The following is an 11,869-nucleotide window of genomic DNA, read 5'->3' on the forward strand; positions in this document are numbered from 1 at the left end:
ATCAGTCTCTAAGAAATTTAGTTGGATATTTTAGTCTTCCACAAATTTTCATTATCAAGTCAGTCCTTAAACTTTTATTTCATGCACTTGTTTGGAAAACATTTAGCATGAGCAAAGAATTCTATTTCCTTTAAGAAAAAAATTCATTTCTATTTAAAAATCAATTCTATGATTTGGAATGACTATAATATATTAATATAATAGAATTTAAGTTTGAAAAGTATGTGAGTAGATTTAGAAATTAGACCCTTTTTTGTCTGATTTATAAATGAAAAAAAATAAAAATTAAAATTCTCAAATGAATTCAAATCATTCATTTTTAGTTGTTTTAAAACAAGAAAAAAATTCAATTTTTGAGCAAATCCTAATTTCTAGCATTTCAAACCAGTTCCTACATCATATTGTTTGTCAATATGGAGCAACTGGTCTTAGTATTTTAAAAAATTTTAATGACTTATATGTTTTTATAAATAAATGATAGAGATTAATTTGTCTAATTTTTTTTTTAATCAAAAATTGATATGAAGATTGATATATCTAATAAAATAAAAAGTTAGAAACTCACTTAGCATTTAAAATTTGTTGAAGATTAAACAACTAACACTTTTTCGAAGACTAAAATGTTATATTACTCGTATATTTACATGGGATAACTTTGGGATAGCTTGTCAAATTAAAAAATTGAAGATGTTGACATGAGTGATCGACCGCTTTTTAATTTTCATATGGAGCCAACGATGGAGTAGGCAACAGATATGGGGTGCATGTGAGCTTTATCAGGATGTGGTGTCAGGTTGAGAGAAATCAGACGGTGCGACAAGGAGAAGGGAGATTGGACGGTCCTATTTGCAGCAACCACACGCACGGTCCAAGTTGTGACTTCACAGCCACGTGTCGCGCAAGTCAAGCTCCCCAGAACGGTGCCCCTGAATCCAACATACCCCTTGTTGCCCCTACTCTCTCTGTCCGAAATCTCACTTTCAAAATCACACAACACTCAGCCATTCTATTCTCTCTTCTTCTTCTTCCTTCGGTTGTTCTTCAAAGTACATGCAAAAAAAATTAAACAATGCCAAAGAAACACAAAACTAAAGATGTTGATCGTCCTGAATTTTATATTGTAAAGTATATGTGCTATCCTGATTATGTAAGTTTATTTTCTTAAACTTTTTTCAAGTTTCAGAATTATAATTATTTTTGTTAAGAATTTTTTTTGAGTATTATTGTTAGAAATTGAAGTTAGGTATATATATGACAGAAATATTATTATTGTTAGAAATTTAGAAAAATATGTTTAAATAATAGTTAGTGTTATATGTTTAGATGTTAGTTAGAGAATATTTTAGAAATTTTTTATAATACTTTTAGAAATTTTAATTAATTAATTAACTTTTATGATTAATTTTAGGAATTATGATCATTTTTGGTTATTATGTTTAGATGTTGTTAGTTAGAGAATATATTAGAAATTCTAATTAATTAATTAATTTTTATGATTAATTTTAGAAATTATAATTTTAGGAATTATGATAATTTTTTGTTATTATATTTAGATGTTGTTAGTTAGAGAATATTTTAGAAATTTTTTGTAATAGTTTTAGAAATTCTAATTAATTGATTAACTTTTATAATTAATTTTAGAAATTATAATTTTAAGAATTATGATAATTTTGATCCTCCACGTCGTAGTGCTAATCGATACACCCCATCTGTGTTCAAAAGCGTTAATCGTAGTTGTTGTGTACTTAATATTTTCTATGTATCTTGGAACCTTTTAATGTATCATTTAACTGTTCTATGTTTCAGTACTGTGCTTGTACTACTGCTCTATATTTTATTACTATGTATTATTGTTGTGTACTTAACCGTTTCTATGTATTATTGGATAAGTTATAAAGTCTCAAATATCGTAGATTGTTTGGATAAAGTCTGAAGTCTCAGATGTCATAAAGAAGTTTCATTAAATTATAATGTTCCAATAAAATAGTTTCATAAGTAGGATAAAACATAAACTCCCAAATGCCATAAAGTACTTGAATGAAACATAAAGATATAAATCTACTGTGCTGGATTGCTGGGACCTGCACCAGCTGACCGATGGCATCTTCTACGGCTGTGTCCCTCGACTCCACATTGCCTACATCGCCTAGAACCACGTAACATTCGCGTGTCTATCTCATTCAAGAAACATGTCATCCTAGGGCGACCTTTGGTCACTCGTCTCAAGTATGGATTCGGTATAAATCGAGGCGCGTTGTACGCAGGCCATGTGGTAGGATTCCCCAGTTGCCTAAACCTAGCTCGGTAAATCCTCCGAACTTGATCCATCTTGTAAATATCGTGAACATACACTCGCCAATCCAGTCGCTGATTTGCACAACATGCAAACACATGTCGACAAAGAATCCGATCCACCTGAAACTCACCACAGTTACACCGTTGTCAACGGCATACTCCATTCCACTTGGCATCTCACGAACTTCAAAGATCTCATTCATCTGGTCGAAGCAATTAACCTGGATGTTTCATGATGCAAGTTGATTTGCATGCAATTTCGCGGTCACAACCTCAGAAAAAACATGTCCAGCTGTTATCCGCGACTCCACCTCGACTCTTTTTCTGGTAAACAACTCGTTAAGCCTGTAGAATGTTGCTTTGACAAGTGCAGTGATAAGGAGATTGCGTGCACCCTTCAACACTGAGTTGATGCATTCCACTAGGTTTGTGGTCATGTGACCCCATCGGTGGCCACCATCGAACGCCAACGCATACTGTTCGCGAGTTTCAATATACATTGAAAACATCTCTTGCATAGTCGCTTCGTCGGTTACATATTTGGTTTGAAATTGCATGAATCCACCAAATACCGGTACGGGATATCTGTATAAAATACATGATATTTTTTTTGACATCTCAGAAACTATCTTCTCACAAATCACACCTTTTAACTCTTCAAATGAGATTGTGAATGGAATAACAATATCTAATGGATTCTCGCAACTAAATCTCACTCCTTCAGATGTTTGTAATAAAATCTGACCAAAATAATATACTCTAAGCAGAACTCTATCATCTATTTCTCACACTCTCATAAATATGAACTACACTATCATATTCTTTAAGTTTATACGAAATAAGAGAGATGCACGAGTTGGGGGAAGAAGAAGAAACAGAGTAAGAAGAAGGAGATCTAAGAAGTTGCATCCGAGTTCCACACACACACACACATATATATATATATATATATATGTTCAAATCGAACCCACCGATTAGTATTAGGCAAATTAAATAAAATATTTATCAAACAACTCGAACCGTCCGAGTTCAGTTTCACAAAAAAAATAAAATTACTAATCGGATGGTTCAATTAGCTCAGGCCAAATTTAAAGTCTCTCTCCAATCAACTCGTACCGTTTGATTGGTGGTCAACTATTTTCCTAACAAAGAAATAGAACGGTCCAATTTTTCCCTGTCATTGTTCAGAAAAACCTGTCCTACACCTGTGTCTAACACTTATGTACCTCATAACCAAGCACAACTTATACACTGGTGGCATATCGAAAAAAAGAGCCGTGATTGACAATATAATTTATTTCTCCTTCTTTTTCTAGTATTCTCTTCATAATCTTTGTCCTTGATGTTAAAATGTCACGGCCATTTATTTTTATTATTATATTCTATACTTCTAATTTTATCTTTTTTTTTTAATAAAAAAATTAAGAGACTCTTTAAAACTTTTTAAATTAAGTGTTAAAAACTTATTTAAATTACATTTTACTTTTTTGTTTATCTTTACTTTTTCACTTAATTTATTTATTGGTAAAAAGATCAAACAATAAGTTTTAGTTAGAAATAGTATATATTATAAATACAAAAAAAAAAGTATACGTAGCACTTAAATAAATATGATGTAGATAGCTAAATAAAATAAAATAAAACCAGCCTTAGCTTTCAGAATGATCATGGAAAATAATTCAAGCTTCAACAAAAGTACACAACAAAGAACCAACCAGACTATGATCTCACATGGATGCATTATAGAATATGAGCCATCACCAAGATAGAAAAAATCGAGATTTTACGTGAAATCAAAAAAGTAAATTAACAACATAAAATATAAAATGTTAATAAGATATAAATGTAAAATCGTCAAACTTAGTATAAATTTCATAAAATCGATAAACTCGATTAAAATTGTAATATCGAAAAATTTTAAGAGTTACTGCTTAGCATGCTCCTATTTAATGGAAGCCAAGGATTGAAGTTGTAGAGGAAGGTCTTCCACTGCACCACCTTTGATGATCAAACGACTAAGACTTGGCATTGCACCTTCATCTTGTATCCACCTTTCAACCTTCACTTCCTTCATCTGAAGCATTTGAAGCGCCGGGAACTCTCCGGCCACACAATGAATACCATCCCCTGTTGATCCTCTTCTCAGTTTCATAATTCTCAGATTCCGGAGTTTCCCCAGAGCTTTAAAGTCCAATTCCTTGAAGTCTACCAAGGTAATCTTCTCAATGTTTGATGGAAAAAACGTTGACTTAAATCCATTTGCACTGAATGGATTAAAGAGATCACCTCTTATTTTGAGTGTGCATAGTTTGCTAAGGTGGTTCATGCTAAGTGATGAAAGATTGGCAGCACCTGCAGAAGATTGCTGGAAGTTTGGATAGAAACATAAACCCAGCTTCTTTAAGTTAGGGAAGCTTCCATTGTTGTTAAGCATTGATATAGTTTCTGAATAGAGAGGTACTTCACAAAGAGTTTGAAGGTTGGACATTCTTTCATTGTTTGTTACTCTAGACATCTGAGAAATCTCCTTGATTCTCAAGTTGAAATGCCTCAACCTCTTCAACTTCCATATCTTGATTGGGATGGAGACCACCCAGTCACAACTTAAATGCAGTGTTTCTAGATTCCTAAGGTTGGATATAGAATCTAAAATATTTTCAGCAGATCTAGAATCTGTTTTTATCTTCAAGTACCTTAGATGGATCATCAGCTTCAAGCCACTAGGTGGCAAATCCAACAACACTTTGTTGAGGTGTAGAACACGGGCCAACTTGAAGCTTTTCCTGAACTGTTTACATCCTTTTGATTCATCATCCCAGGTAAGCTCTTCACCAAAGAGGAACAAGGAATGTGTGTGAAAGTGGTTGTTTTTGTTTGGTGAGGATGAGAATTGTGTGCTGTGGTGGAAAGACATCTTTCTAGAGTTGGATTTGTTGATGTCCAACTCTCTATGTATCTCTATGAATTTACTTGCTTTGCTCTCAGATACGCAAAGATCGCGAAGAAGATCATGAATTCGACATGTTTTCACGCCCCCGCCGCTCCTCTTGCTTGCCACTTGCACCAGACTACGATCAACCAACTCTTCTAAGTAATACTCTGCAATGTCTTCCAGTGCTAGTGTATCTGATGTTCCAGTTTCTGGAATTTGTATAAAACCTTCAGCTACCCATAACTGGATAAGGTTTCTTGCAGGGATCTCATAATCTTCAGGATAGATTGCAAAGTATAAAAAGCAAGACTTCAATTTTTGAGGCAAACTGTCATAGCTAAGTTTTAGTATGTCCATCACCACCATAGTGTTGTTGTCATGAACAAGAAGCCAATTGACATGTTCTTTGATTCTTGACCACTCTCTAAGAGACTTTTCCTTCTTGGAAACATGCCCAGCTAGCACCACAATAGCAAGAGGTAAGCCACTACAGCTTTCAACAATTGACATGCCTAAATCTTTTAGATCAGGTGGACAATCTTCTTCTCCTCTAAACACTTTGTTGGAGAAAAGTTCCCAGCTTTGTTCTTCAGTGAGAAATGGAAGGAAGTAAGGAGGCATTGTTCCCATATAAGCAGCTACCTCTCCAATTCGACTGGTTATCAAGATTCTGCTACCATTATTGTCATCTGGAAAAGCTCCTTTTACATCATCCCACACTTCTGTTTTCCAAATATCATCAAGCACAATTAAGTACTTCTTCCCATTCAAGCACTCTCTTAGATGCTCCTTCAGTTCCTCTTCACTTTCTTCATTAGATTTCCATGTTGACAAACACCGAATAAGGCTCAACAATAGCTCTTTAGCTCTATACTCATTAGACACATAACCCCATGCACAAAATGGATACTTCTCCTTCACCTTCTTACTATTGTAGATCTTCCTAGCAAGGGTAGTCTTTCCCAAACCACCCATACCAATTATGGAAGCTATTTGAAGCCGCGAATCGCTCTTCAATAGTTTCTTAATGACAGTATCAGACTCATGAACCAATCCAACCACATCTTCTTCCTCCACATCCCTCCTCCTCTTCCGGAGCGCCTCCGTGGCAGCCGGGGTAGCTTCTCCACCACACTGGAACTCACCTTCTCCAATGCCATACTTGTCCCTGTTGCTGTATATCTCAGAAATGGATCTCTTGATATTCTCAATCTCAGCATCCACATCATGAAGCATCATAGCTTGGCCAACACAATGGAACATCTTCCCCAGGATGCTTCTGCTTCTGTGGAGGCTAACATTGGCGACGTAGTTGTCAACAACATCTTCAGCTTCATAGGCAACATCTCTGATCTGGTTCACAACTTCCTTGACTATGTTGTTGTTGCGCTTCCCCTCTGAACTCTTGAGGAAGATGTCTATGAACTTGAGCTCGCTGATGAGGGACTTGACTTTTCCCTCCACACCAGACAGCAGCTTGGCTTCATCAACAAGCAGCTGTGACAAGTTCTGAATCAGGAAGGAAACGACACCATCTGCCATTAATTATCTGAACTCTCTCTCTCTCTCTCTCTTCAACCAAGTCAACGCTGTTTCAGAGTGAAGAAGATGAGAGTGCATAGATACATACATACCATTAGTGTTACCTTCTTCTATCAATTTAAGTTTTTGGGATGAATAATTTCATGACATAGACCTGCTACTTTACCAACTTGTTTCGAGGTAGGTGGAGACTGGGATCCACACTTAGGAAAGTAAAATTGTGTTCTATTTATTTTGACATAGTAGATACAGGATAGTGTAATACTCTTCTCTTCCTAAATTACTAGCCGGTGCATTGCGAAAAAAATTAAAAAAAAAAGGGGGGGGGGGGAGTTTATTTTTAAGTTTTAATTTTAAAAAAAATGTTATCTACTCACTAAATATAAATAGTAAATATAGCCACCAAATGAGTTAGTACCTAATAAATATATCTGTTGTTTAATTTATTTTTAGAGTTCAAATGGTATTATCTTTTAATTATATGTTTTTTTAAATGATTATTTATATAGTTAATATAAAATTAAAGTGAGATCCATACAACAGACAAAAAAATAAACTATTTATATTATATAATGTATTTTAATAAATGTTATATAGTGTATTTTAACATGTTAAATTTCTCAAATTAAAATATATTCATACGTTCAAACATAGAAAATATATTAATCCGTCCATCTTCTTTTATAACACGTCAATACTCAATACACGTCAACTTTGTTTCAAAATCTGAATCCATTTAAAGTCAAATTAGTAATCTCTTTTTCTAAATAAAATACCTCCTAATTACAATTTATAATTTGAAAATACATCCTTTTCATTTTACTAATAAATCCAGGCCCAGTTTCCAGATAATTTTTCCCTTTTTAGTCAAATAAAAAAGTATTATACGCGGTAGCAGTATGCACTATACCATCATAGATCATACTTAAATATTTACAATATCATTAGAAATTCGAAGCCTGATACCCGGTAGCAGCATAACGCGTAAGAAAATTCAACAGAAACCTGATTCAAAGTCCATGACAAACAAATCAAATTCTGTTTCAGTTCTCATGTGTACACTGACTACACTGGAAAATTATAACTACAATTTAAAAAAGACGAAAAAAAAAATGACAGCAGATTTCAGATAGCCGACGGACAAACTATATAATAAGGGAGGATCAAAGAGACTTGGATTTACAAAACTCCAAATCTAGCAAAGCTACACAGAAGGAAAACGACATCCAGCACCAAAAAAAATAAGCCCGGCACCCTTTTTCCTCCGGATATAATACACATACTGAAGCCCTTCTTTCCCCTCATATACTGTTGAAGGAAAGGGAAAAGATAAATAATGAAAAGAATATTGGCAGAAAAGCTACCAAAAAATAAAAATCATCAAAACAATGACCCATTTTTACTGTTGCAGCATAATTCTCCCAACCTTCTCAATAAAACCAGCAAGGCTTGGGAAGAGACATGGTACAAAAGCTAAGCTATTGTTGCTGTTTTTCAGCATCCACGCCAGTTCCCTTCTCGCTAAGGAGAGAAGACTGCTCGGATTGGTCAATTGGTGGCTCTAGTGTTGAGTCATCTGCGGTTGAAGCTGAACCCGAGTCCGAATTTGAATCAACGAAGAGGCAAACTGCAGCACAATCATCAACCTTGCACAAAGGGAACTTCATCCTCCATGCTTTAACAGCTGACTCCACCAGTGATCGAGCCGCAGAAGGGCGTGGAGCAGATGCCACGATGTCCACAACCTCTTCATTTGATAAAACATCCCATATCTGCCAAAAGGAATCAACACGAGTTTATTAAACGGTTAGTATTTCATACACAATCCCCTTATACAGCAACTATTACATCACACGCAACACACACACACAGTCGATATATATATATATAAGAAGCTTCTGTTAACATTCTAGAAGTTCCAGTTCCAAAGGGGGAAGAAATAACATGAGGTGAATCTAAATGCAATCGACTATGAACCATATTTAGTTCATGCAAATTATTCAAAGATAATACCAGCATGAGAACACTATTTTAAGTCAATTTCAATCCAGTACGTTAATCTTGAACGGTATTCAGTTTCAACAAATGTGCAGTTCTTAGAAGATAGTACATCACAAGAAAAGAGCCTCCAACATCCTTACCCCATCTGTTGCTAATACAACAAATTCATCATTCTCAGTAAGGCGATGATATGACACATCTGGAACTGAAATCAGTCCAAAGTCCTTCAAGCAAAAATCTCCAAAAGCCCTTGCCATAGCAAGACCAGGGAAATCAGAGTTAGGCAGCCAAACTCGAGCAACATCCGGTTCATTCTGAAGGGGGAAGACCCTTCCTTTACGAAGCCTGATTCGCTCTTCTTCCCCTAAGCAGGAAATAGAAAACCACATCAGACGTCAATATCCACATAGATAAGCCAAACTGACCTATGTATGGTAACAAATTCCCAGTAACCACATTATTAAACCATCCATTGAAGATTCACCAGTCATGTATATATCCCCTTTAACTCCATAAAAATTCATCTAAAGGTTAACCAAAGAGAAACACATTGATGGTCCAGATAAATAAAGCAACAAAATAAAAGAAAAAGTAAGGCTTCAAAACTGTAAACAAGATAGTTAGACTTCACGTAGGATCTGTTCTATAGAGGTGCACGTTAAAAATGGATTCTATTTCAAAATGCAAAACGAAATGTGTGTGATGAATATAGCCAAGTTTCTGAATGGAAATAATATCTCAAAGCTTAGTATTCTGCTGTTAGCATATTAAATGATCCAGAGAAGGGCTAAAAAGATAGGGTCAAACAACTTGCAACTTAGAAAATGTTGGATCATTTATTTGATCCACTCAGGTGGGCATGGCTCAATAACATAAGGAGCACACACAGAGATATGAAAAGGAGAATGAGAGGGACAGAAGAGACTAGATACATACTTGGAAGATTTGGCTTGAGGTCGATTGTCAATTGAACAGCAATAAGATTATCATCATGATCTCGGGTACCCAATATAGCTCTGGAGTCCCCAACATTTCCAATAACAAGGTCCTTGCCCTAGAAAACATAAGGGGTAACAATTATATATAAACAAATTAAAGTATTATCAATTGAACATTGTTATAATTTATATTGCTTACCTGCTTAACCAAGGTAACAGCTGTAGTCCCGCTGCAAAAGCAATCAATATCAGGATGCAGTTTCAGTTCCTTATCCATAATCTTAGAAGCCTTCAAAAAGGATTCTTTTAATGTCAAGATAGTATCTGTTCCATCAGGCTCATGATCAGTCAATCTAGGTTTCTCATCAACCAGTCTAAATCCAATCTCTTCAGATTTGTAACTTCCTGCGGCACTGCCCTGATCACTCAGCCCATCTGTACTCTTACGGTGAAAATCCCATTGAGCACTAAGCTTTAAAGGGAAAGAATCCCTGACTTTCCTTGCAACCCTATGGCCATAAGGTCCATGACCATCAAAAACACCACAAAAAATGGTGTCCTCCTTTGAACAGAAGTTCTGCAAAAAGGAAAATGACAATAGTTAACATTTTATTTAATATAAGGTAAAGAAAGAACTATCAAATACATAAACAAGAATAGTTAATTTTGAAACTTACAAAAACTAGACCGTCTACTTCAATTTGATTATTATTCTAATATACAGCTTTTGCACTTTCAAAACCGGTGGAATTCGGTGGAATGGTAATTACTTTTTTATTTAGTTATGTTGATATAGGATTAGGTTCATGCCGAGTCATATACATGAGAACTTAATTGCCATTTATTTTAAATATATAAATGGCAATTTCATGTTAAAGTATCGCAAAACACGAGCAGTACTGAAGCTAATAGAAAATGGAACTAACCTCCCAAACAAGCATAGCATCTTGGTTGATCCCTTTTCTACCTTGCTTGCAGTACAAAGATGCAACATCGCTGGACCCATTCAGGTGCATTCTCCCAGGCACTTTGTAATCAAAGGAAGGGGAACCCTTCAACCTCCTCTTCTTCCCACCATCCATATTGGTGTCTGGCTGGATTGGAAGAAGGGGAGGAGAGTGACCACCAGCCTCTGAGATGCATGACCCCATCCCCAGTGCCCTCACGATGTTCAAGAAACACTCAAAACCCGCCAAACACTCAGAATCAGAACCCCTGGCTTCACCAACAAGATCCGTTCCGTACCGGTTTAGAACCTCCACAGCCTGCAACAATCATAACCAACGTCACATAAAAAAAATGAAAAAGTAAACAAATAAATGACTATAATCACACAACTAATGCGTGTTTCAGCTTTCTCGTCATCACCATTTCAGAAAAGACAAAAATCATAGGTCTAGTGTTTGTTTGGATTAGCTATATTTTGAGGTCAAATCAGCTTTGTCATCATCATTTCAGACAAAAAAAACACAAATCACAACGACTTATTTGGATTAGCTTTCTCCGAATACATTCAAACCAGCTTATTGATAATCATCATTTCAGAAAAATAACACAATTCAAAGGTCCATTGTGTGTTTGTTTAGATCAGCTTCTTTTTCAGTTTTTCTTCAAAACCAGCTCATAATAATAAACCTCTTTAAATAGCAATAGAGATTCAGATTCATAAGAAACAGTACCTGAGTCATGATTGCAACAAAATCCCGATTCGATCGAATTCCTTTATCAAAAATCAGTGAAACACAAATCAAATGCCTATTCAATCCTATATAACAGTAACCTCCGCGTAAATCAGCTCGCGGAACGCGTCAAATCAAAACCACACGAAAAAAACAAAGCTGAAAAATAAAGACGATCGCGAAACCGCAGAAGAATCAAGCTTCCCGATCCAGCATTTCTCCAAATTCCTTCGCATCAAAAGTGAAGAATCCCTTCGAATCCTCACGAAAATCGAGGAATCAATGAGAGAACAAAAGATTTAGGAACAAAAAAACTCGGAGAAATGAGAAAACGAAGAAACGAGTCCTCGCTCTGAAAAATCGTTGAGAGCAACGATACCGTCACGCGCGGGTGCGTCACCGGCGTCTCGTGAATTCGATGAAAGCCGTTGATGTTTTGAGCTGTGACTATACTTTTTTTCTTTTTTTCTCTTTTTTTTCAT

General features: G+C 35.5%; 2 protein-coding genes across 2 annotated transcripts; both read right to left on the reverse strand.

Moving 5' to 3' along the window:
- Nucleotides 1-4,141: 4,141 nt before the first annotated feature.
- LOC130973164 (disease resistance protein RPP13-like) lies at nucleotides 4,142-6,998 on the reverse strand. Its single transcript, XM_057897589.1, has one exon. It carries the CDS (start codon nucleotides 6,767-6,769, stop codon nucleotides 4,238-4,240), a length of 2,532 nt encoding a protein of 843 aa, XP_057753572.1. The 5' UTR covers nucleotides 6,770-6,998; the 3' UTR covers nucleotides 4,142-4,237.
- Nucleotides 6,999-7,789: 791 nt separating this feature from the next.
- On the reverse strand, nucleotides 7,790-11,869 carry LOC130973773 (probable protein phosphatase 2C 33). The gene is made up of 6 exons (XM_057898430.1): nucleotides 11,388-11,869; nucleotides 10,635-10,973; nucleotides 9,908-10,285; nucleotides 9,707-9,824; nucleotides 8,911-9,134; nucleotides 7,790-8,541 (listed from the first exon to the last, which is right to left on the reverse strand). Exons 1-6 carry the CDS (start codon nucleotides 11,394-11,396, stop codon nucleotides 8,248-8,250), a joined length of 1,362 nt encoding a protein of 453 aa, XP_057754413.1. The 5' UTR covers nucleotides 11,397-11,869; the 3' UTR covers nucleotides 7,790-8,247.

This window comes from Arachis stenosperma, chromosome 4, assembly GCF_014773155.1.
Source record: "Arachis stenosperma cultivar V10309 chromosome 4, arast.V10309.gnm1.PFL2, whole genome shotgun sequence".
Taxonomy (NCBI): Eukaryota; Viridiplantae; Streptophyta; class Magnoliopsida; order Fabales; family Fabaceae; genus Arachis; species Arachis stenosperma.